We start from the raw sequence: 25,182 nt of genomic DNA on the forward strand, positions 1-25,182 counted from the left end.
CCTCTCTGGTTCTTGCAAATGGCAAGACTGACCCTCAGCAAGACAAGGCTGAGGAACTTGACCCGCTTACTAACCCCCTTTGCCTCCAACGCCATTCCTGCCTCCCAGAGAGTGGACTCGTGGCTTGCTCACATTCTGACAATCAGTTGGTTGTTCACTCAATGTTACTGGCCTTAGCCAGAGAGGACAGTCAGTTTAGCTTTTGGGGACCCATGAACCCAGGGGTCCCCTGGCCTCATGAAGCTGTGGCCTGATTTAAGGTTTCATGCAGCCTCTTCTCCAGAAGGCTGGGTTTGAGGGGTACATGGGAGAGGTGTTAAGACATCTAAGCCCTAATACTAAGACAGCTGTTGTTTATAATTAAAAAAAATAATTATCACAGCATTGTTTTATAATAAACAGTAAAGTGCTTATTGAATGCTTACTCTGTGCGGAGCATTGCCAGCTCTGACATGGCTCGTTTCTTTGTGCTTCGAAGTAATATCTAGAGATGTGGAAACAGACTTAGACTTTAAGTAGGAGTTGGCGCGGGGTCACTCTTCTCAGGGTGTAACTCCCATTGTACAGAGAATAATACTGAGGCTGAGAGAAGGAAGGTCATAAGTAGTCAGTCCTACAGGGGGTGGAGATCTCTCGTGGAAGGTAGCAAGTGGTACTCCATGAGGGCTGTAACGGTTGGCTAGGAAGTTTGTCGGCATCTGCACCTCTGGCCTGGGTGGAGCACACAGACTCAGAGACATGCTCATAGAGGGCTAGAACGGTGCAGAAAATATCCCAGCACAAACAGTGTGGGATGGTGTGTTGAGTTCTGGATAGGAACCAGGCCCAAAGCCCAGCCCCGACACTGCTAATTCACTGTGGAATACTGGGAAAATCTCCATCTTATTCAGGTCTCAGTTTCCCTGCCTGTGACCTAGAGGGTAGGCAGCCAAGCTCACCTGAGGCTGGTTGGGTGGCTGGAGTTGTTTCTCCGGGAGATAGTGTTCCCTGGTGCTGGGCCAACCTGGTCTCAGTACATTTTTCTCTCCTGACCAACCAGCAGCCTATCCCTCCTCCACCCTCACCCCCTTGCCATCCCCAAAGCAAACGAAGCTGATTGTCTCAACTGGCGCTGTGGGTGCTGGCTGGTCAGCCAGCCGCAGGCCACAGGCAGAGGTGCCATCAGCCAGGGCCCCACCAGACACACAGGGCATTGTCCTTTGGTCAACAGCCCCTGGGCACCTCAGCCTGGCTCCTGGCCTGCCCCCACACACCCCTCACCGCCTGCCACTGTGCTAAGGCACAGCCAGCTGGGGGCCCAAGACTCCCAGCTGACAGTGAGCCCACCCACCCACACCCCCCCAGCAGCCCCCTGTGGAGCTATAATTGCCTCAGTCCATCCTGTTGCTGCCATTCTCTCTCTACGGCATCTGGGGTTCCTGGCGGGTGGCAGCTGCGGGCCTGCCGCCTGACTTGGTGGGATGGACTGGCCGCACAGCCTGGTACGTGGTGCTCCCCTACCCCACCTCCACCTTCTCTGTAAGTGTTTCTTTCCCATTGATTAATGGCTGCCTGTGTTTGGCTTGGAATCTGCAGGGACCAGTTCTGTCCTCTCCTCCAGGCCCAGAGAGAAACAGAGGCTGGTCTCAGCCTGCCGTCATGGCCCAAGGCTGGACACAGTCTGGCCACACTGAACCCCTTTCAAACAAGCAACTGGGGAGATCCGGACAGAGTCAGGCACTAGGGGTTTTTCCAGGCCTGGCTTCTGGGATCTGGGCAGAATGCATGATCTTAGGCAAGTTGTCCTGTCTTTGTTTCCCATCTGGAAATTGAGGGTGGGGCTGTTGAGTCTGGTCCATGATTCCCCTGCAAGGTGAGTTGAGGAGTGTGTGGGAAGCGTCACTGAGACAGCCTGGAGGGAGGGAAATATTTCTGCAGCAGAATGGAGGACCAAGAGGAAGAATTTAGCAATCTGATTCACTGCTGCGCTGGCGTTGACGCCAGCAAGTGGCTCCGCCAAGAGGGGCTAGGCTGGGACTTGTTTCCAAGGATCAGAGCTTGCTGGGGAGCCTGGATAAGAAACTAGGCCCAGGCCCTGTGGACTGAGAGGTCCAGGGGAGGCATTAAGCCTGGTAAGACTCTGAAAAGTAGTGAGGAAAATCAACCAGGAATGGGGAAGGGCAGGTTGTCTTTGAAGGAGGGGGAGGGGAAGGGAGGGAGGAAGGAAGAGGGGAGGAGAAGGAGGAAGAGGAGGAAGAAGAAGAGGGAGGAGGAGGAAGAAGAGGAAGAAGAGGAGGAGGAGGTAGTGGTGGTGAGTGCGTGATCTGGAAATGGAGTCTCACAGAAACCATGTGCCAGCTTCATGCTGCGTTCCTTCTTCTCGCCCACTCTGTTTCAACTCACTTCCTTTCAGCAGAGCCTGTAAGCAGCTCCAAAACTCCTCTCACTTTCCCACATCCCTGGAAGAGTTCTTGTGCTCATGATTCCTCCTTATTCCATTGGACAAGCCTCTAGAAAAGCTGGCTGGGCCCAGCCACCTTGCTGACCTAAGCCAAGTGTGAGCCCCAGCCTCCAGCCCCTCCCCCCACTTGTCATTCCTGCTACTTTCCCCACCCTGCCCCCCACAGTTAACACCACTGAGTTTCAGGGCAGGTGTGGTGGCGGACGTACTCTGTTCATTCTGTTTGTGACCCAGGATGTCTGACAGCATGCAGATACAGACACAAGGAATAAAATTGTGTGGAAAGGCGCTCTATGCTCTTGGGGAGTTGGCGCCATGGGGGTGGGGCTCGGGGCAGCCAAGAGGATACCAAAGTATCACATGTCCAAGTACAGTTGCAGGCCTGTGAGGGGCACGTGCGTTGTGACAACTCCAAGCTGCTCAGCAGTGTGGCTGAGGCAGTGAACTTGAGCCCACCGCTGGGCAAGGTGTTTGAAGGGAAAACGGAAGAAGTAGAACTCTGCAGGCAGAGATCTGTGCAAAATCCTGTCTACAGCAGCAAGGACCGTGCTGAGCACAAGCACAGAGGAGCCAAGAGGGGCACAGGAGATCCCCCAGGGCCTCGGGAAGGATGTTAAGGGGGAAGTGATGTGGACAGACACGCTTCTCAATGGTGGTTGCTGCTGGCCTTGGTGCGGTGAGCTGACTAGAAGCCAGACAGGTTTGGAAAAGTAGGCTTAGCCGGGCGTGGTGGCGCTTGCCTTTAATCCCAGCACTCGGGAGGCAGAGGCAGGCGGATTTCTGAATTCAAGGCCAGCCTGGTCTACAAAGTGAGCTCCAGGACAGTCAGAGCTATAAAGAGAAACTCTGTCTCGAAAAACCAAAAAAAAAAAAAAAAAAAAAAAAAAAAGTAGGCTTGAGTGGAGCTGTCCTGGGAAGCAACTATGGTCTATAGATGGAGTGACTAGGGTGCATTGGGGGGTTTTCAAGAGATTCCCTATTTTAGGACTTCAAGATAGCTGCCGTGGGGGTGTGTGGTGTGACCAGTGCCCAACACAAAGCAGGTGTCCATACCCAAGGTGGCCATGGAAAGACTTCTCACCTCCCTCACCTAACCTATGCTTTGGCCCAGAGATGCTTGGCTCTGGCCTTTGACCAGTAGTCTTCCTCCCCAGCTCTTCCTCCTGGCCATCTCCATCTTCCTGGCGCCAAGCCACCCCCGGAACACCAAAGGCAAAAGAAAAGGGCAAGGGAGGCCCAGTCCCTTGGCCCCTGGGCCTCATCAGGTGCCGCTGGACCTGGTGTCTCGAGTAAAGCCCTACGCTCGAATGGAAGAGTATGAGCGGAACCTTGGGGAGATGGTGGCCCAGCTGAGGAACAGCTCCGAGCCAGCCAAGAAGAAATGTGAAGTCAATCTACAGCTGTGGTTGTCCAACAAGAGGAGCCTGTCCCCATGGGGCTACAGGTAGGTGGGCTGGGCACAGCAGGCCACTTTCCCCACTCTCCCAGACACTGTGTTCAAGACCTTGGATTCGGATAAGTTTTAACCCCTTGTCTGCCCCTTACCAACCGTAAGGCGTTGGGTTGGTTGATTAGTTCTGCTGAGCCTCAGTTTCCCCAGCTGCCAATGGAAGCTTTGTCAGTACAAACTTTGTAAGCTATTGTAAACAGGTAGCCATACACAACACTGCTTTTTTATCCTCCAGGCGTGCTTCTAAAGGTACTTTGTTCAGCACTGTGGTTCACACTTGCTGGCCGAGCTCACATCTTTCATGTCAGATGGGTGCCTTCTTAATGTCTGCCTCAGAAACACGTCCGCGTTCCTGAGCTCACCCGGTCAAACTCCCTAGGACAGATGCCAGGACCACAGTGTTTTACTTGTCTCTCTTGCTTACCGTGCACAGTCCCCGCTTTGATTTAGGACTCTCTGCTGCTCTGGGCTGCAGAAGCAGTGTCTGTGTGTCTGTCACCACCTCTTAGGCCAACACGCACGAGGAGCCCAAGATACATGGATTAAAATGGAATAAAGAAATGACTAGTTCACTCACAAACTCAGCCCAAAGCGCTCCCAGACATGCTAAGACTCTAGACTAGTACTGTTGGCCAGAATGTCCTTTAATAAAGTCCACTGTGGTAGGCATGTGACGACTGAACCACGTGGCTAATGAGACTAAAGGACTATAGACTGAAATTTAAGTTGGCATATGTAGCTGGCGGCTACTGTGTTGAGGGGTGTAGCCCTGGAATGTGACAACAGAGTCAGTAAGGATTCTTCAGGCCACAGCTTGTTCCTACTTGGCTGTGCCCGTGTGTCAGTCAGCGAGATTGTAAAACTGTAGGCTCATTCAGGATGTTTCCAATTCATTTCCAAGAAGCTCCCAGGCAATGAGAGGTGTCTGAGGCTGTATGTTCCCAGGTCTAATTCTCTTATCTCTTGCTCCTGTTTAACTGAGGAGGAAGTCGAGACAGAAAAGAACAGTGATTCCGGGACAACCTCCAGAAGGCTCTGTGTCCCGTCCTGTTCTGTGTTCGTACCCCCATTCCCGCACCTCGAGAATGCCTAAAGTCTAGGTTATAACAAGGGATGTGTATAAAAATACAATCCCTAGACTTCACAGCATGGAAGGAGAGAGCTGACTCCCAAACGTTGTCCTCCAGCTGGTTGCAAGGACTCCCCTGACTCAAACAAACCAACAACAACTTGTTGAGCTGAGGCTGGTATAATCCCAACCTTGGGAAGACTGAGGCAAGAGAATTGCAAGCAGGAGGATAGCCAGAGATGCAAAACAAGACCAAGACCGGCTCAAAAATGGGAAAGAAAAAAAAAAAAAAGACAAGAAACAAAAGAAGCCTAAACCAAAGCCTGTTGAATTTCTGAGTCTCAGTTACACAAGAGAACACAGGCCCAGATTTTCTTGCAATGAATATTCTACACCCATGTGTGCATATTTTATCTCTGTAGATTAATTCCCCACAATATAAAAATAGGGCAGAGAAGGACGAGGGCTGACTTGGTTTTATTCTGTAGTCCCCATGGTATCTTTCTGGCTGAATGGAGGAATCTGGTTTCACAGACCCTGACTACCAGCGATTAGCTTCCAGATTTTGGTCTCCTCTTTTCGAAGGAAGAGTTCAATACAACACATCCTGGCTGTTAGCCCTGACCCTAATCGCGCTGATCCCTTGGGGTTGGCATGGGCAGCGCCCTTTGTTGTTCCTCTTGGCACTTACCCTGCTCTCTCCCGCCCACCCGCTTCCCGCAGCATCAACCACGACCCCAGCCGCATCCCTGCGGACTTGCCCGAGGCGCGGTGCCTATGTTTGGGTTGCGTGAATCCCTTCACCATGCAGGAGGACCGTAGCATGGTGAGCGTGCCAGTGTTCAGCCAGGTGCCGGTGCGCCGCCGCCTCTGTCCTCAACCTCCTCGCCCTGGGCCCTGCCGCCAGCGTGTCGTCATGGAGACCATCGCTGTGGGTTGCACCTGCATCTTCTGAGCCAACCACCAACCCGGTGGCCTCTGCAACAACCCTCCCTCCCTGCACCCACTGTGACCCTCAAGGCTGATAAACAGTAAACGCTGTTCTTTGTAAAGGAAGGCATTGATTGGGCTTGTTCCTTTTAGGACGCGCTAAAATGGTGTCGGGGTTGGAGATCCCTGGGACACAGATTCCAGATCAGCGTGAGTGAGCATTTTCCAGGATGTAGCTCAGTTGATAAGAGTGTCTGCCCAGCACAAACGAAGACCTGTATAAACCCAATGGAGGCGGTGCACACCTATATGTAATCTCTGTGCTCTGATGATGGGTAGATCAGGAAACTCAAGGCCATCCTTGACTATGAATACAGCCTTAGATACAGGAGAATCCCTCAGGAAACAAATACTGCTCTCCTTTTTTACATTTAAGATCTGGGTGTGCTTTCTTTGGGCTCCTGAGTCTGTGTAGCAGCTATGTGTAATAGAAGCCTGGTTGCCTTAAGCCAATATGCTACCCAACTAACTCAAAGTTACTAGGATTTTTAAGTTAGTAGTTACTCTTAAGAAGAGGCTGGCTCCAGGCTCTGCAGTGACAAACTAGGGATCAGCGTTTCCCGGATTTGGTGGAGCTGACCCTTGTCAGACTGGAAAGGTTGCCCCCAACCCAGGATTCTTTGCAGAACAGACCTAAACTCCCCTAAAGAACCTCTGCTTGCCAAAAGAGGCATGAAAATATTCACATACACACACACAAACATATGAATATATATACATATATATACATACATACATATACATATACATATACATATACATATACATATACATATACATATACATATACATATACATATACATATACATATACATATACATATACATATACATATACATATATATCCTGGGAAGAGGAACTCTTTTTTTTTTTTTTAATCCAGCCACTTATCTGCAGTGCTGGATGTATGTATCTGTGATCCTCAAAATGTCAGTGTGAGTCAGCCACCTGGGAAGCTTGTTCAGCCAGACACAACTGGCCTAGCACTCAGGATGCTGACTTAGGTGGGCCCTTGAGTGTAGTGACTTCTTTTAATTACTACATTATAGGTCTTGGCGGTGGCTTATGCGGCCATCTGTGACCAAACTCTGAGAACCACTGGATCACAGCAAGACATTCTACTGACCAGCACAGGCAGTATGGAAAGAGTTATCCTAAAGCCCCTACAGTTTTTTTTTTTTTTGCCCCCGTTGATGCTCTTTCCCCCTTGAAATTGAATCTTACCCCCTGGGCCTTCTAACCCCACAGCAAATCCATAATCAGCTGTCCTGGGCTCTAAAAATACCCTGCCCCCCCCCAGAACAGCTGAGGGGCTTGGGCTATTTTCCATGGGCGAGTTAGCATTTTGGAGTTACCCTCTGGGAAAGGGTCAATAGCCCCCCTGTAGGAATATTTCACTTGGTTGCTTGAGATCCTGCGCATACAGCAGCTTCAATATGCAGAATTTTAACTGTCTTAATTCATGAAAAGCCCATGGTTAGGTATGTGCCTGTCTGGGCTGGAAAGTAACTTACCTTTTTTGGTATTGTTGTAGAGTGTATACTGGTTAAAATTACCCTGGGAAGTTTTGGCCTGGGTCCAGACACATGGAAAATACACTCCACGTGCCAGCTCATGCCGATCCGTTTAGCAGACACTTCTGCAGGGGCTGCTTGTCTCTAAGGCTCCCACAGAGGCTCTCTGAGTCTGTGGGGTTGTGGCCTTGTCTGCCTTAATGGGCACTGCCCATCCCTACCCAGCACTCTTAAAGAAACACAACATGTAAATAAATGCAGGCTTCGAGGGACCCCTGGCTTTCCTTAGTGCTGTTTCATGACTAGGTGAGGAGAAAGGCATTCCTTAACGTTCTATCTCTAAAGGTTGGCCATCTTGGGTCATCTGCTCTAGAAAGTAGAACATTTGTGCAGTTTTATGTTTTTCTTTCCTCTTTTCCTTCCTTCCTTCCTTTTTTTATTTTTTTCTGAGACAGAATTTTATGTACCCCAGGCTAGCTTCAAATTTACTATGTAGCCAAGGATGACCTTGAATTTCTGATCCTCCTGCCTCATCTCCTGAAGGCTGGATTCCCAAGCAGGGATGACCGTAACTCAAGGCTTCGTGCATACTAGGAAAGGACTCTACTGACTGAGCTACATTCTTAGCCTGTGTGCAGGGCTTTAAGTGCTCCTCATGCTGTACTGAGGACTACGGGCCATCTGGGTGGTACCTTTTCTGTTTTACTGGCCAGATTCACAAGCCTTTCTGGGCCTGGGGAGGGATTGCTGGTCCTGGCCTGAGAAGGCTAAGTTGGGCCCTGGGACTAGCTCTCAGCTGGCCTGTGTGTTCCCCTTTCTGGAATCTGTCCTGAAAGTACGGAGAGCAAGAGTCGAACTTGAAGGCTTGTGCAAGCAGGCCTGAGGGCATTGGGAGTGGCTCTGGATTGGAGCTGTTTAGGCTCCCATTCAGGCAAAGGACTCTGAAGAGTGCAGCCAGCTCAACCTTAGCCTAAAGCCCCAGCCCAGCCCAGGACCTGCTCTGGGGTCTAAGCCACACCCTCCTTAGGGATCTGAAGGAGGGATGGTTAAGAACAGCGAGTTTTGCATTGTCTTTGGTCTTCTGACATACAATGATAACTTGAGCCATCAGACTAACTGAAAGACTCTATCATATGTTTTGACTGATGTCATGGATCTTGGGGGCTGGGTCCACAGCCTTGACATTTGGGTAAGACCTCTGCTCCAGGAATTATATTATTAGAACCTGTTATTCTAAGAAAATCAGTTTATTCTGTTGTCCCATTATTAGACAAGTCAGCACTTGACCCTTCCCTGGCATAGGTGGCAGGGCCAGTCTATAAGGTCTATGTTAGGAATTTGGCTCAGCGGCTGTGGAAGAGCTCCCCTGGGGTGGGGGGAGGCTGTTGACAGCAGTCTTTGGTTGTGGGAGAAGAATCTGGGATTTGCTTTGTGCTCTGCCTGTGGCCGAAAGTCGTTTTAACCATTTTGTCTTTATTGTTCAGTTTTCATTTGTTTTTCTTCTACTTCGACCAAGTTTGTCTTCCTGGTGTGCCAGTCTTACGGCTTCTGTTACACCTGCCACACGCAGATCATGTGTGTCCTAAAGACCATCTCTTCCTGCCATTGCTATTGCCTGATGGAGCAGGAGCCTACGCTCCGGTGTGAACCTCACTGCACGGCAAGGGCTTCTCCTCTGTGCTGAACTTAATTAAGGTGAGGCCCCGGATCCGGGGTGTGCTTTAAAACTGAAGCCGAGACCTCAGACAAGTTACGTTCTTCCTTATGTGGGCTCTCGTCTTCCCTGCAGAAGGAAGCAGCCAGGCGACTCTCAGGACTATCTGTTGGGCAAGAGTGTGCTAGAACCCTCAGGTGGCAATGTTTCCTGTGTGCACCCAAGCACCTCCCCTAAACCCTAGCTTAACAAGTCTGAGTAGGGTGTGTGTGTGTGTGTGTGTGTGTGTCTATTTGCTTCTGTGTGTCCGTGTGGGTGGGCAGAGCCCATACTGGCTCTACTACTTCCTGTGCTCCCTCTGTAGAAAGGCCCAGATCCAAAGGAATGAAGACAAGTTCCACTCCGTTGTTAAAAAGGAATTTTGGGGGTGGGGTGGGGGGAGTAGTGGTGCTGAGACCTGAACCAGGGGTTTCACACATGCCAAACATATGCCCTCTAGTGAACTATGCCCGTACTCAATGCTAATTTTTTTTTAATTTATTTAATGGCCCGGGGAGCCAACGCTAAGGCCTCTCAAATGCTAGGCCAGCACTCTCCTACTGAAGTGTATCTCCAGCTCCAACCTACTGATCTTTATAGGTTACAGAAGAAGCAAAGCATAATTCTCTCTCTTAAGCTAGGGCCAGATTAAGCTCTGAAGAACTCTGTCCCATGCCTCCTTTTGAGGGTGAGGTAGGCCCACTCTCTGAGGACTTGTCTCCGTTGCAAGACAGATCTATCACATGACTCCTGTGCGCTGGCCGATACCTCCAGGGGTGGTCAGAAGCATCTCTTCTCCCGAAAGCCCAGCGTGGCTCCATTCATCATGATTGACAAGCAGCCCAGAGCTCTACTGAAGGCAGTGGCGGGGGTAAACATCTCTCCCTCAGATCGGAAGTGTGGAGATGGTCTCTAAGGAAGTTCTGAGCTTGAACCCTCTCCAAACAGCCTATCCAAATGCTTATTTTCTGACCTTGCCTTTCTGTTTTTAAGTATCTGGTTGTAAATGTTTTACTTGCAAGGCTGTGCAATTTTGAGAAGACGAGAATGGAAGACAGGAACGAAAGAAATAAACTAGTTCTCTGCTCTATACCCCTTCTCAGTCATCTTGGCTCCATGTGAAAAAAAAAAAAAAAAAAAAGAATAAGTCAGAAGTAGCTTGGAGGATGAATTTATATTTCTTCTTGAAAAACAGTAACCAACAAACAAACAAAACAAAACAACCCCCCAAAACAACAAACGACCAACCCCCCAAAACAAAAACAATAAAATAAACACACGATCCCAAAACCAAACCAACCAAACAAAAAACCTCAAAACCCAACACCACAAAAAACAAACAAAAACAAACAAACAAAAAACAAAAACAGCCAAAACACTGACTTGAATTTCCTTCCCTTTTCTTAATCGCTCCTTAAAAAAAAAAAAAAAAAAGGCAGCCTCTAAGAGGATCCTTAGATAAGCAGACAGCAGATCGCCCGGGCCCACATGGGGGACCCTGTTCAATCCATGAGAGCAGAGAAAGCCACAGAGCCCATGGGTGTGGCCTCGTCAGTCCTGCGCGGCTGGAGTGCGCTCCATCTCAGTTATCTTCAGTGTGGCGCAGAGTCCCTGGGCTCTCCTGGGAGCCCTCACAGTTCAGTCTTGACCTTATGGATTAGGTCCTTCTGGTCAATCTTATCCAGGTCCTGGTACCAGCGGTTATAAGCCAACAGAGCCACATTCTTAGCAGCTACAGCCGTCACCTCCACGGAGCTGGCCGCCCACTCCAAGGCATTGAGGTAGAAGAGCTGATCGTGCAGGGCGAACCTCGGGAGGGTGCGGCGGGAGCCGTAGAGGGGGTGGGCCTGCCACTCCGCCGTCTGGACTGAGTAATAGGAACGGAAGAGGGTCTTCAGCTCCGTGCGGAAGAGGGGCTTCGGGGACTGCACTCGCCACACGGCGGCCTCCTGGGGTTGCTTCCGCCGGAAGCTGGCCGAGATGTTGACGGGACAGATGTTGTCCAGAGTGCAGAAGAAGCTCGGGAAGTCCGTGGTGAGGATGTTGGCGAAGGGGAAAAGCTTAGGGTCCGGGAAACCGAAGTAGGAAGAGTTGAGGTAGCCATGGACCAGGGAGACCACGGTGGGCTGGAAGGAGCCCTGAATGTCCTCAATGGGCGGAGTAAAGCCTTCAAAGGTGATGTTGTTGTTGCTGCTGTTGTCCAGGTGCAGGGGCGTGGCGATGACCACGATGTCGTAGAAGTCAGAGCTGTTGCCCTTGTCACTCTCGTACGCCACTTGGTACAGGGCTTTCCCTTCTAGCAGGAAAGAACATAGCGTTCATTTTGATACCCACCATCCTTCCCTGTGGGGCCTAGCCCTGGGGGTGCAGGGAGAGTCTGGGGTCAGGAGCAGCTGGGCGGTCACATTGATGCAGCTGCTGGGCAAGCACTGATCCGGCTGTTAGAAAGGCCGGGGGCCCTTCCGCTGGTTCTGCTGCTGACTGGCTGAGGTAGGGATGTCACTCAAATTCTCAGTGCTCACAGGAGTCGCAGTGGAGACTCAAGTCTCTGTGAACCACGACAGTGCCCTCTAGTGTTGGTAGGCCTCCCACTGATTTTTCTGAAAAAAATACTTCCTACACCGACCACTAGGTGGAGGTACAGAAGAGAAAGGATAATGGGACTTCTGCACCATTCACTTACCTGTACTGTGCAGGGTCACAGAGGTCACCGTGGCGTGGATCACGGTGGCCTTGGCGAGCTTCAGCAAACCAGAACAAACCAGCTTGTTGCCCCCTTCCACGGACCACAGGTTGCCCTGAGCCCCAGCTAGGGACATGGCTCCTGGGAGAGAGAAGAAAGATCTTGGGCCTTCATCCCAGGACAAGACTCCTCCTACCCATGGGTGTTGATTTCAAACATTAAATACAACGTGATTTTTAAACTTAAAAACATTAAGAAAGGGGACTGGAGAGATGGCTCAGCGGTTAAGAGCACTGACTGTTCTTCCAGAGGTCCTGAGTTCAAATCCCTGCAACCACATGGAGACTCAACTATCTGTAATGGGGTTTGATGCCCTCTTCTGGTGTGTCTGAAGCCAGCTGCAGTGTGCTCATATACATTAAATAAATAAATCTCTTAAAAAAAAAAAGGGCTGGGCGTGGTGGTGCACACCTTTAATCCCAGCACTTGGGAGGCAGAGGCAGGCGGAGTTCTGAGTTCAAGGTCAGCCTGGTCTACAGAGTTCCAGTACAGCCAGGGCTACAGAGAAGCCCTGTCTCGAAAAAACCAACACCACCCCAAAAAGGGGGGGCCTGGAGAGATGGCTCAGCGGATAAGAACACTGACTGCTCTACCAGAGGTCCTGAGTTCAATTCCCAGCAACCACATGATGGCTCACAACCATCTGCAATGGGGTTTGATACCCTTTTCTGGTGTGTCTGAAGAGAGCAATGGTGTACTCACATACATTAAATCAATCAATCAATCAATCAATCAATCAATCTTTAAAAACATAAAGAAAGAAGGAAAGAAAGAAGGCCATGGTAGTAAGCCACAGGGTCTTCATGGGACCCAGCTTGTTCTAAGTATATGGACAGGAAGGACAAGCAGGCTGAAGGTTGCAAACTTACCAGCAAAGGCGGGCATTGATGCCGACTGGCCATAGCTGGCCCGTAGGACCGCAGAGACGACATCATCAATAAAGCGCTGTGTGACGCCCACCTGGAGCAGGGACTCGGCCACGGACCGCTGGGTCATGTTGACAAAGGTGGCTTCCCCCAGTGAGTAGAGTAGCTCTTCTACCCCCGAGAAGGCATAGCCGTGAGCCTGGTACTTGTAGATCCTAGGAGAAGCGAGTGACTGGAATCTTGTGCAGACAGGCTTTCAGGGTGACCACCCAGAGGAGGTCCCCCTGCGGGCCTGCCATTCCCCAGGTGCTGGTGATGTCTCTGAACACGAGTGGATTTGATTTTCCTAGCTTCAGATCTGCTCTGGCTTCAAGGAACGAGCTGGGTTGATGGCAACAGCCTGATACCACTACTGTCCTTCCCTCTGGCTTGGCCTGTCGGGGATCTCACTGGCTCAGAGCTCCTGTCTTATCCCCCCTCCATTCATTTCGGCCTCCGAACTAGCACAGATGGGAACCACCTGCTGATACAATTCTGGACTAGCTTGCCTTTGAATGGCTGCCTTTTCTGAGCCTGGTTTTCAATTGGGCCACTAGATAGGAATGAGGGACCAGAAGAAGACAGGCAGAACTTGCTTCCGCCATAGGGAACAGTCAGCATGGCAGGGTAACTTAAAACTGACGAGAGAGAAGAGCATATGGAGGAAAAGAGGGGCCGAGCATGACTGTGTACATGACGGAAGAAATGCAGTCCCAGGACTTGGGAGGGTGAGACAGGAGGATTGTGAGTTTGAGGCCAGGCTAGATGACACAGTGAGATTCTGTGCCAACCCAAGGCAGAAAGGTGACCAAAAAAAAAAAAAAAAGAAAAGAAAAGAAAAAAGCTGGGTGGGGAGGAGAGTTGTGAAATAGTCTTATGGGCAGGCCATGGCTGTGGCACTCAAGAATTCACCACAACTGTGGTTGGCTGCATAGAGCACGCAGAAGATAGAGCCCTATAAAACTTCAGTCACAGATTGGGGGGAGCTCACGGGGCCCCAGCCCATCCTAGGAAGCTAAAAGCAAGCCAGAGCTGCTGGAGAAGAGGAAGCCACTGTGGTCACCAGAGAGTGACCCATACTCTAGAGGACAGTTCCACACCAATGCCCCTGTGTGCAGCCCTGCTTAAAACCCAGGGGATGGCAAAACAAACACAAAAACAAGGCAGAAGACAGAAGAGTGAGATGAGGTCTTGGTGGGAGTGGAAGAGAGGTGAGTAAGAAAGGGAGGAGGGAAGAGGAGGAGGGAGGAGGGAAGAGGAAGGAAGAGGAAGGAGGGAGAAAGAGGGAGGAAGAAGGAGGGAAGAGGAAGGAGGGAGGAGGGGAGAGGAAGGGGGAAGGAGGGGAGAGGAAGGAGGGAAGAGGAAGGAGGGAAGAGGAAGGAGGGGAGAGGAAGGAGGGAAGAGGAAGGAGGGAAGAGGGAAGAGGAAGGAGGGGAGAGGAAGGAGGGAAGAGGAAGGAGGGAAGAGGGAAGAGGAAGGAGGGGAGAGGAAGGAGGGAAGAGGAAGGAGGGAAGAGGGAAGAGGAAGGAGGGGAGAGGAAGGAGGGAGGAGGGAAGAGGAAGGAGGGAAGAGGAAGGAGAGGAAGGAGGAAGGAGGGAAGAGGAAGGAGGGGAGAGGAAGGAGGGAGGAGGGAAGAGGAAGGAAGAAGAAGGGAAGAGGAAGGAGGAAGGAGGAAGGAGGGAAGAGGAAGGAGGGAGGAGGGAAGAGGAAGGAGGGAGGAGGGAAGAGGAAGGAGGAAGGAAGGAAGAGGAAGGAGGGAAGAAGGAAGAGGAAGAAGGGGGAAGGAAGAGGAAGGAGGGAAGAAGGAAGAGGAAGGAGGGAAGAATTGTGACCAAATGCATTACGATACATACATAAAATTATCAAAGAATAAATTAATTTAAAAAGAACAGAGAGTCAGAGCAGAAATGCAGCTTCTCCGGGGGACATCTGGAGAATGTCAAGAAGATGTGTCACCTTGGATGGTCTAATCATAGAGTGAAAAGGGAGTGGAGAAGGGCAGAGAGGCAGGGAAGGGCACTGTGGGACCACATCTGGACATCTGACACTGAGAAGGGTAGGTGATGGGGACTCAGCTCAGGGTTCCAGGAAGCAAGGGGCTTACAGAAGAGGCATGGCTGCTTGGCATGAGTACAGAGCGGGTTTAGACCACTTGTCCTCTGTATCTAGAGGGTAATAGGGAGGGGCTGGCATTCAAGAGGAAGAAGAGAAAAGAGAATGTTCTAGGGAAGTGGTTCTCAACCTGTGGGTCGCGACCCCTTTGGGACTGATGATCATTTTTACAGGGGTCACATATCAGATACCCTACCTATCGGATATTGACATTAAGATTCATAACAGCAGAAAAATTGTAGTAGCAACAAAAAAAATAATCTTATGGTCGCATCATTAGGAAGGTTGAGAACCACTGTTCTAGAGCGACAAAGTGGGGACCGCAAGCTTTCCAGTGGGTGACCCCAGGCTGCACACAAGTGCTTCACTTGGCTCACAAAACCCACTGGCGATAAACATTGAAAAGTTGGAAATTTTCATGACACGACTCCTTGTGGTCTGCTGCAGCTGCCTGCCACCCTCTTACTCGTCGAGGTACGCGGCCTCCCGGTCCTCTTCCACCCGGGCACCTCACCTACGCCCGTCACACTTCAGCCTTGGAAAGTTCCTGAGTTTGCAAAGTGCTTCAGAACTTCGGTGGGAGGAAAGAATGGAGTTAGTATGACACGTGGGGCTCTGTCCCACACACTCATCCGGCTGGGCTGTCTGGGGCTTGCTCTGAGCCTGCATTGAACTGTGGCCGGCCCTTGGATTTACCGTCCCTCCCCTTTCACACTTTCCGACCAATCAATTCCTTCCTAAGAGCATCCCCCTACCTCATGAACTTCTCCATGACTTCCTCTACCCACATCTGCAGCCTCAGGAAGCTGATGCCGTAGTACCACCAGAGGCGGAAGAGATTCAGCAGGTACCAGTCGGTTTCCTCCAGCACGAAATGTTCGCCGCCAAAGATGGCGCTTCTGCCCACCACCTCGCGCCGCTGTCTCAGTCCTGCGGGAGACCAGCAGACCCCTCAGCTCCTCTTCAAGGACCCCAGGAGGCCCAAGCAGTGCTTTGAGCTTTTTTTTTTTTTTTTTTTTTTTTGCACTGGGGCCTTCCTGATGCAAATGGCTGGAACTGTCTATTTTGTTATGCTACTTGTCTGTAAGCAGCACTCTAATGCATACACTGAGAAAGTTTGCTCTTCCTAGCGAATATGGAAATGAAAATGAAAACAATGTACCATTTTGTATTTCTCTCAACAGCGATCTGCTTAGCCAAGAGTGAGGGAAGTGTTCGGAATGTTTAAAGGCTCTTGTGACAGGGCTGGCTTTGAGATGGGGCCCTGACCTCACGGAGTTCTTTCTAGCTTCTCAGCACTCTAAAGGAACACTCCACTCATGAATATGTATGTATATGGCCATGATTTAGTCCCTCCCTCCCCCAACCCTGAAATAACATATACATTACCCTGCTCTTTAACAGCATCCTGCATCCTGGATAGTCTACTGTGTGCTTCCATTGCATTGTGTTTGACCCCAAGTACAGAGAGGGTGGGCCGAGAGGACATGCCAACCTTCTGCTAAGGCAGACCCGGATGTAGTGAATGAGTTTGCATGTACCCACTTTGTGTATCTACAGGACAAGGTCCTGAGGACCACTTCTGAGAGCTGGGACGTCTTGAGCAAACAGGGTGTGTATTTGGAGTTTACATCATGCTGGCTTTGAGTCCCGGCTTTATTGCCTATATAGCATTGCTGTCTCAACTGAAGTAAGTTAAGGGTTTGAGCTCCAGTCTCTCATCCTGAAGGCTGGCAGGGTTTGGAAGTAATATCCACATACCACCTAGTAGAGTACCAGGTATCTGGTGGGCAATGGGACGCGGACACTGATACACTTGCATAATTAATAGGCAGTAAGCTGAAAGGGAAAGACTGGCCTGGGAGTCAAACCTGAGTTCTAATCCCGGCTCTGCAACTAACTCACTGTGTACCTCAGGCAAGTTCTTTCCCCTCTCTGGTCTCAGCTGCTCCATCTGTAAAATGAGGAGATTGAGCTAAATGACTATCTGACCTTAAGGGTCTGGGGGGAGTCTGGGCCCCCAGGAGCCTGAGGCACGGGGCACTGGAGCCCCGCTGTGATGAACACTCACCCAGCAGCTTGACGAAGTCCTGCATGTGGAGGCTCAGAGAGTGAAAGGAGGCCGCCCCGCTCTCGTAGTTCTGCTTGTTGACGGAGATGGTGGCCAGGCGGCCACCCACAGTCCCTTTCTCATAGACGACAATTTGCACTCGGGGTCCGAAGTGTTGCTGAAGGAAATGGGCCACAGCAGAGCCCCCGATCCCAGCTCCGATAACAGCTGTCAGCAAGTCCAAACCAGGCAAGGAAGGAGAGATGGCACAAGAGAAAGGCTGGTTACTTTCATACTGCCCCGTGCAGAGTGCAGGCCCCTGGCTGGCACTTAGCAGGCTTATGACATTTCAAAGCGGGTAATTTCAGTCTGAGTTTGAAAACGTTCTAAGCCCAACAATGAAAGGGCTGCCCTTGCCTCTTGTACCTGCTATCACCCTCATCAGACACAGGACGGCCCTAGCAGGAGAGGAGGAAAGAATCTCAAAATTCAGAATGTTCTAAAACACTACATTGAGCTGGGCAGTGGTGGTGCAGGCCTTTAATCTCAGCACTCGGGGGTGAGTGGTGGGTGGGTGGGTGGGTGGGGAGGCAAATGGATCTCTGAGTTTGAGGCCAGCCTGGTCTACAGAGAGAGTTCCAGGACAGCCCTCTGTCATGAAGAAACCCCTGTCAAAAACAAGCAGACAAACAAAACCATGCCCCAGGCCCTATGTAGTGGAAGGACAGAATGAACTTGATCAAGTTGTCCCCCAATCGTCACCCAAGTGCCATGACATGCATGTGCCCTCTTTCCATATATCAACCAACCAACCGATCAATCGATCAACCATTGATGTTTAAAAAAAAAAAATCAGATGATAAACTTAGATTTTTATAAAATTCCCCATCTCCTCCATTTTGCTTATTTCAGGATTAACTGGTGAAAAGTTACTAACCAAGCACTTCGGTTGGTGGCTGGAAACCATTCGTCAATACAGGATCAGCACACTACAGCCCGCAGGCCCAAATCCAAGTACGGGTTTGTCTTAGAAGTTTTACAGACATAGGTCTTCATTCCCTCATTTTCCCCTTTTTTTGTGACAAGGTCTCCCTAGGTAGACCAGGCTGGCCTCCAACTCCTAGAGCTCTGCCTGCCACTACCTCCCTAGTGCTGGGTTTAAAGGCATGAACCACCAAGCCTGGCTGGTCTTGTCTTTTTTGAGGTAGGGTCTCACCATGCTGCTTGGGCTAGCTTTGAACTCCTAGGCTCAGGTGAGTCCTCCCTCTCAGCCCCCTGATGCTGCTGGCGTCCGCCAATAGAGCCCACACCCTTACTCTTACCTACTGTCAGGAGACAGCCTTCAAAGCCCCAAATATTTACCCCTTGGCTCTTTAGAAGCAAAGTGTGCCAACCTTTGGTCAAAGTCCAATCTACCACCTGATGCTACTGGGAACCACTGTCTAGACAGATAGTACTCAACAAGCAGCCCTGAGGGAGAAGGGTGAGCTCGTCATGAAACCCTTGGGTTGGGCTCCTGCCTTCCCCAAGATTCTGTTTGTCCTGTATCTGAAACTCTGGTTTCCTCTCATTGACAGCTCAGTATTCCCAGCCAGGCAGGCCAGAAGATAAAGACTCCCTTTAGCTCGGCTTGCCAGAGCCACCTTCAAGGGAGAGGCAGTGATCTCTCACACGTATAGTGGCAGCACACTCTGCCTTTGCCACACCATCTTCAAAGGGTTTGAGGACAAAGAGGAAGGAGGGTGATTTTGTTCCCTAGACCCTGGCAGGTGGTCAAGTCCACGACATATCTATCGCATGTTGAAATAACCGACTCCTTTTCCTCAGAACTCAAGAGTGAGTCACACTTCTAATCTAAGCCCTTAGAAGGCAGTGGCAGGCAGATGTCTGAGCTCTAAGGCCAGTCTGGTCTACAACAGAGCAAGTTCCAGGACAGCTAAGGCTACACAGAGAAGACACCCTGTCTCAAAAAAGCCAAAAAGTCACTTCCGGGAATACCGTTAGCTTTTTCTTAACCACTCTGCTCTCTTCCCTTTCTCTTTCCTGAAGAGTTCCAAACTACCCATTTTCTCCAAAGAAATGGTCATTTCAAGGTCTGGGGGTGACTCTCAACTCCCACTCTCCCAGGCTATAAGTGAGACGTCATGTCACTGTGAACGGGCTTATGGGACACACATAACAGACACTACTTTGTCCTGTAAGATGTACCAAAGACCCAGAGATGAACCAAAGAGGGTTTTGGTTCCCAGAGGCCTAAGCAGCCAATGGGCAGAGACTCTTGAACAGTCAGCTAGAACAATCCATAACTAAGTAGGACTACAGGCTTTCAGGGCATCCTGAGAAAAAAGCAGCAGCTACAGGCTTCATATAGAGAAAGCACTGGAGCAAGATTCCTAGAGAAAAATCTGCATGCCCGTGAGAGCAGAGAGGACATCAGGAGCGGGCCATCAGGGGGACTCTAAAGGGTCCTAGGGCTACCCAGAAGCATTGAGATAAAATCCTGCCGAAGCCCAAGGATTAGGCCCTCAAACAGGAAGCACCCTGCCCTTCCTCCTGTCTAGGTCCAGACCAAATCACCAAGGGGTTGAAGGCACTCAGGATAGCTAAGGGACAGCTTGTCATCAATAGAGAAGGACATCAGTGAGGTGTGTCTGGGGACAAGCTAGCAGGAGGCAGGATACAAGGTATGGAATCACCATTTGGCTCTGCTGGGAGGGTCTTTGCTGCTAGGGAAATGAGTACTGTACATCCCTGGTCCCTGCCTGCCTAACTCTTCATTATCCTGCCAAGTCTACCCCAAAGTCAACCTCCATTAGGCCGTCTCTTAATACCCAACCTCCAAGATTCTCTCTTCCACGGACTCTCAGTCATAAATCGATTTCCAGTGTGCTTTGGTCAGCTTTAACCTTTTGTGGCCTGTTGGGGGAGTTAGTTTTTCCTACACAATTAAACTTTAGAACCGGTCCAGGCAAGTCTATGATGTCCCAGATGTCCTAAGGCGCTCCCACCTGCCCTCCCACCACCAGAAGCCCAGCATTTCTGGTTGTCGGAATTCATGTACAAAGAGATTTGAGAACCTCTGAGTCATGCCGAGAGAAAACAAAAGAAAGGAAGAAAGAAAAGTGAACAAAGGCGGCACTAGTGACAAAGACTACACAATTGTGTATTTAGTGAGGTGGCCCCGTGCCTGCAGTTTATTTTGAAATGCACCAGAATGGTAAGTGTTGTTCGTTGGCAGTAAATGCCAGAGTGGGTGGTGGGCACATGGACGAGATTGTAAAATTCTTTCAACTTTGCTGTATGCAAAGAACTTTGGGATGAAATGTTGGGGAAAACCACACAAATAATAATTAAAAAAAAAAAAAAAGATTGTCGCTAAGAGTTGTCCATATCGGGCTGCGCAGTAGAGTGCCTAGCTAGCCTGAGAGGAAAAAGTTCCCCACTCTGTCACTCAACAAATCCACCCCCAGCCATCTATTGTTCTGTCCTGTGGAAGGAACTGCTTTTACAGACCGGAAGTTCTGGTTAAATGTTACTCTTCCAAAGGCTTTTTTAGCGCCCGCAGAACCTGGCAAACGCTCTTCAGACACGGAACTTTCTCGTCCTAAGGAAGGGCCTCTCCTGCTGCAGGAACCACAGCCATAGCCTCTGCTACACACAAGGCCCTCAGCAGACCCCTGCGAACGCCTCCACCCGCCCAGCTCCTGTCTTGTCACCCGCCAGCTTCTCCAGAGCGAATGTGCAGTGACCATGTGCTTTGCAGACAGCAAGCTGTCAGTGGCTATTACTGCCCGGGCCTCCTCCTTCCCAGGTGGCCCTCTCCTGGTGCTCAAGCCACCCTCTCCATCACCACCTCCCCTATGCCCTCTTCTTCTGTGCCCAGTAGCCCCTAGCCTCTCCTACACCCAGTTCGTCTCCGGAGCAGCCCTCCCCTACCCCCGGTCAGCTGCGAACCCTCTTCCCGCCCGTCCTCAGTGAGCACCCCACCGCATCCTTCCCGCACCGATTTTCCCCGGCGGTGCGTCTCCGCCTGCAGCGGCGGTGGTGAGGACTGTGGCCAGCACGGCGAGCAGCGGGGCAGCGCGGGCCATGGCGGGTGGTGACCGGGCAGCACGCTCCGGATCGGCCTCTAGCGGTTGGCGCTCGACTGTGCGCCCCGCCCTGCCGCCCCACTGGCGATCCGGCCTAGCAGCCTGGCTGGTCTCAGTCTTTCATTGGTGGAGCAACCGTCCCTCTGCAGTACGAAGTCCTCATTAGCTACATCTGTCTCAGGGAGAGCTCAGTCATTGGCAGCGTCCCTGTCCCTCCTCCTGGGATGCGGGTTCTTCATTGGTTGGCTCATTCTGCTCAGGCGCAGGTGTGCCACTTTTTTTGGATCTCAACATCAGGACCAGGGCCCAGCTGCAAGAAGATGCTCAGAAGGGAGTCCAACCAGTTATTAGCTTTGTGATGTCCCTTCTGTTATGTCTGTTTCCAGAGGACAGGATAATCTGCGCTCTATCTTTCTAGGTTGTGATGATCACGTGAGATAACGGAGGGGGAAGTCCTTTGGGGGCTTGTCTTTCCTGGGCTGTAAATTGCTGACCAAGCTGGAAAACTGCTTGACTAGACGCGCTAGCATGTGCTGAAACAAACAAGTCTGCGTTAGATCCTGAATGGTGTTTTGTTTTCTTCCAGTTTCTACACTTTACACCTGCCTTCTATCATCTCCCCACTCCCCGCCTCCTTTATTTTTAACTATTTAATTTAGAGACAGGTAGCTTTGGCTTTCCGAACCTCACTATGTAGTGGGGGATGATCTTAATCCCCTGATGCTCCAGCCTCCACCTCTCAAATGCTGGGATTTTGGACTGGCTCTCCGGTGTCTTTGGAGACAGGATCCTACTTGGTCACCTAGGCTGGCTGGCTATTCTCCCTCAGGCTCTCAGTTGCTGGGATCACCGGCCTGAGCCACCATGCTTATTTTAAAATTTGTTTGAGTGTTTGCCTGTGCACCATGTGCAGCCTGCTCGCCTCTAAAATCAGAAGAGGACGTACGATCTCACGAAAGCCAGAGTTACTAAACATGGATGTGAACCACCATGTGCATGCTGGGAACTGAACCTGGGTCCCAGGTGCGCAAGAGCAACAAGTGCTCTAACCACTGAGCCATCTCTTCGACCCTTATTCCTTATTTTAAACAAGCATTTACTTATCATTTTGTGTCACGTCCTCTTATGTGCTGACTACTTAGGTTTGTATATTTAATCATATTTACTTTAAAATTCATTTGGCGCTCTACTTTGTAACACTGGGGTCTTGTGCTAATTAAATCTAGAGATGTGCTTCTCCCACCAGTTCTTTTTAATTTTTATTCTTTACGTACATGACATCTTGACCACAGTTTCTCTTACTTCCACTTCTCCCAGCCCCTCAGCCTCCAACCTCTCCTCTCGCCTAGATCCACTCCTTCACTATTTTCCAAGATAGAGAGATAGATAGATAGATAGATAGATAGATAGATAGAAAGAAAAATACTAAGCAGGCCTCCCAGGGATATCAACTAAACATGGTGTAACAAATTACAGTAAGACTAGGCACAAGCTGGGCATGGTGGAGCACGCCTTTAATCCCAGTACTTGGGAGGCAAAGGCAGGCGGATTTCTGAGTTCGAGGCCAGCTTGGTCTACAGAGTGAGTTCCAGGACAGCCAGGGCTACACAGAGAAACCTGTCTCGAAAAACCAAAGACTAGGCGCAAACCTTCACTATCAAGGCTGGATGAGGCAACCCCATAGAAGGGTCCCAAGTGCAGGCAAAAAGAGCGAGAGATCCCGCCCCCCTCCCCCATTCTTGCTGTTAGGGGCCCCACAAGAACTCAAACTACGAAACCATAATGTATATGCAGAGGACCTAGCTCAGGGCCATACAGTTCATGACTGACACTTCAGTCTCTTTGAGTCCCTATGAGCCCTGCTTAGTTGATTGTGTGCCATGTTCTTGACCCCTCTGGCTCATAGGTGTTTTCCTTCCTCTCTTTTTTTGGGGTTCCCCTGGTTTCACCCAGTGTTTGGCTGTATCCATTAGTTCTTATAACTCTACCAGCTTATTGCTCATGCATGAGACCATCAGGCGCAAATAGCTGGTAAGAGGAAAGCAAGGAAACACAACCACACAATTAGTTGGTACTCGGGTGCAGAATAATTAGCGGAGACTGAAAATGCATAGAGGAAACCATATCAGCTAACGGCTGCTACGTAACAAGCCACGCCAAAACCAAAGTAATAACCGTTTAATTTGTCCACAAATGTTGAGGAGCCCCACTTGCACGATGGAGCCACTGGTGGACAAGAAGGTATTGGCTCAGCTACTTTTTTTTTTTAAGATTTATTTTATGTACGTGAGTACACTGTCATTGTCTTCAGACGCACCAGAAGAGTGCAGTGGATCCTGTTACAGATGGTTGTGAGCTACCATGTGGTTGCTGGGAACTGAACTCTGGACCTCTGGAAGAACAGTCAGTGCCCTTAATTGCTGAGCCATCCCTCCAGCTTTTTTTTTTTTTAAGGGTTGGTCCAGAAGCCCAAAGTACCATTTTCACTATTATCACGTGGGTCAAACAATTACAATGAGAAGACTCAAAAAATGAACTCAGAAACAACCCTCAAAGTGTCAAAAACCACTGGTGTCATCATTTTAAAGATCTGTTAATGTGTGTGCGTGTGCAGTGCCCTTGGAAGCCCGGGGAAGACAATGGATCTCCCAAATGAGAGTTACAGGCAGCTGTGATACCACAGTGAATCTGGTCAGTTTCAGGAATTTCCTGAAGAAAGTTTGGTTTACTTCTCATATTAATGACCAGAATAGAACGCAGCCATGCATATAGGAGATATATATCTCCTATTAATATATTATTATATATACAAATATTATATATATAGTTGGTGATTGATGGGGAAGGCTCCAATCCATTCCCAAATAGAGATGCCCCTGGGCTGGTGGTCCTGGGTTCTGTAAGAAAGCAGACTGAGCAAGTCAGTAAACCAGTAAGCAGCAGTCCTCCATGGCCTCTGTAACAGCTCCTACCTCCAGGTTCCTGCTCTGACTTCTTTCAATGATGAGTGACATGCAAGTGTAAGCAGAGTAAATCCTTTCCTCCCAAACTTACTTTTGTTCTTGGTGTTTCATCACAGCAATACCAACCCTAAGAGATTAGGGTCAGTGTGGCGATGGGGAAGTCTGTGCGAGTGAAGTTCTGAGTGAATGTGTATTTTGATATGGATACAGCCTGCTGAGGACCACAAGGCCAATTAATTGGCCCATGGAAAACTGGCAAGACTTTTCTCTGGAGTCTGAGTGTCTATGGAAGACTCAGTGTTTGCAAAGACTAGCAACTGTTACTTCCTCCTCCTGGATGCTTACAGTCTTAGATTGCAGGCCTCCAGACATCTCCTTTGAGACTAATTGACTCCTCCCTCGTGCTGTATCCAGTAAATATCCACAGGTTCCAGTGGTAGTGGTAGCGTTATTGAGCCCCATCTGATCCCAGCCTCACTGTGTGACTATGTGTACGCCTGTCCTTTCTTTACTCCTCCCTAGCCAGAGTTCCAGGGCTCAAGCTACACAGGTCACAGAAGGTTAGCTAACAACTTATTATTAAATTACTATTACTCTCACTCATATTTCTTTGTTTTGTTTTGTTTTTACGAGACAGGGTTTCTCTGTATAGTCCTGGCTGTCCTGGAACTCACTTTGTAGACCAGGCTGGCCTCAAACTCAGAAATCCGCCTGCCTCTGCCTCCCGAGTGCTGGGAATGAAGCCATGCGCCACCACGCCCTGCTTACTCTCACTCATTATTATTAGTGTTCTCACTCAACTAGTCTTTAGACAACCATAAAAATGCAAGAAAAACAATGTGATAATCTAAGCAATACAATAGGGGAGCTTACTGGAGTTTCATGTGCTCCTCTCAGTATCACAAATTATAACCGTCTTATAAACAGGGAATGATCAGCAGCAGAAATCACGGGGACCAGAAATGGGCTCAAAGTCTATTCAAAGCGTGAGTTCTACTACACTGTTCTGGCTCCATCGTTCCTTCTGTTTTGCTATTACAACTTCATCTCATCCTGAATTCACGATTTAAGTCTGCAAAAACTACCGAACAATAAAAAAACATACTACGAATCTACTTGCAAGACTACATGGAAAGAAGATCAGAACACTTTTTAGACAAG

General features: G+C 49.9%; 2 protein-coding genes and 1 long non-coding RNA gene across 7 annotated transcripts; 1 reads left to right on the forward strand and 2 right to left on the reverse strand.

Moving 5' to 3' along the window:
• The first annotated feature begins 1,411 nt into the window (after window positions 1-1,411).
• Il17b (interleukin 17B) lies at window positions 1,412-6,015 on the forward strand. 4 transcript variants are annotated; one of them, NM_019508.1, is made up of 3 exons: window positions 1,412-1,481; window positions 3,595-3,884; window positions 5,683-6,014. In NM_019508.1, the coding sequence occupies exons 1-3, from the start codon at window positions 1,461-1,463 to the stop codon at window positions 5,912-5,914; spliced, it is 543 nt and encodes a 180-aa protein (NP_062381.1). In that variant the 5' UTR covers window positions 1,412-1,460; the 3' UTR covers window positions 5,915-6,014. The 4 variants fall into 4 exon arrangements, with proteins under 4 accessions (NP_062381.1, XP_030106403.1, XP_006526169.1 ...); XM_030250543.1 differs by lacking the exon at window positions 1,412-1,481 and adding an exon at window positions 1,965-2,111 and having other exon boundaries at window positions 5,683-6,015; XM_006526106.3 differs by lacking the exon at window positions 1,412-1,481 and adding an exon at window positions 2,563-3,116 and having other exon boundaries at window positions 5,683-6,015.
• Window positions 4,514-5,835, reverse strand: Gm38165. Its single transcript, XR_877473.2, has 2 exons — window positions 5,651-5,835; window positions 4,514-4,867 (listed from the first exon to the last, which is right to left on the reverse strand). It is a non-coding gene; the product is annotated as a predicted gene, 38165 (long non-coding RNA).
• Window positions 6,016-9,640: 3,625 nt separating the features above from the next.
• On the reverse strand, window positions 9,641-21,591 carry Pcyox1l (prenylcysteine oxidase 1 like). Of its 2 annotated transcripts, XM_006525936.4 has the most exons (7): window positions 20,971-21,591; window positions 16,989-17,195; window positions 16,830-16,871; window positions 15,673-15,847; window positions 12,770-12,981; window positions 11,841-11,981; window positions 9,641-11,453 (listed from the first exon to the last, which is right to left on the reverse strand). In XM_006525936.4, the coding sequence occupies exons 4-7, from the start codon at window positions 15,705-15,707 to the stop codon at window positions 10,789-10,791; spliced, it is 1,053 nt and encodes a 350-aa protein (XP_006525999.1). In that variant the 5' UTR covers window positions 15,708-15,847; window positions 16,830-16,871; window positions 16,989-17,195; window positions 20,971-21,591; the 3' UTR covers window positions 9,641-10,788. The 2 variants fall into 2 exon arrangements, with proteins under 2 accessions (XP_006525999.1, NP_766420.1); NM_172832.4 differs by lacking the exon at window positions 16,830-16,871 and having other exon boundaries at window positions 10,314-11,453; window positions 20,971-21,112.
• Between the last annotated feature and the right edge of the window lie 3,591 nt (window positions 21,592-25,182).

This window comes from Mus musculus, chromosome 18 (assembly GCF_000001635.26).
Source record: "Mus musculus strain C57BL/6J chromosome 18, GRCm38.p6 C57BL/6J".
Lineage (NCBI taxonomy): Eukaryota > Metazoa > Chordata > Mammalia > Rodentia > Muridae > Mus > Mus musculus.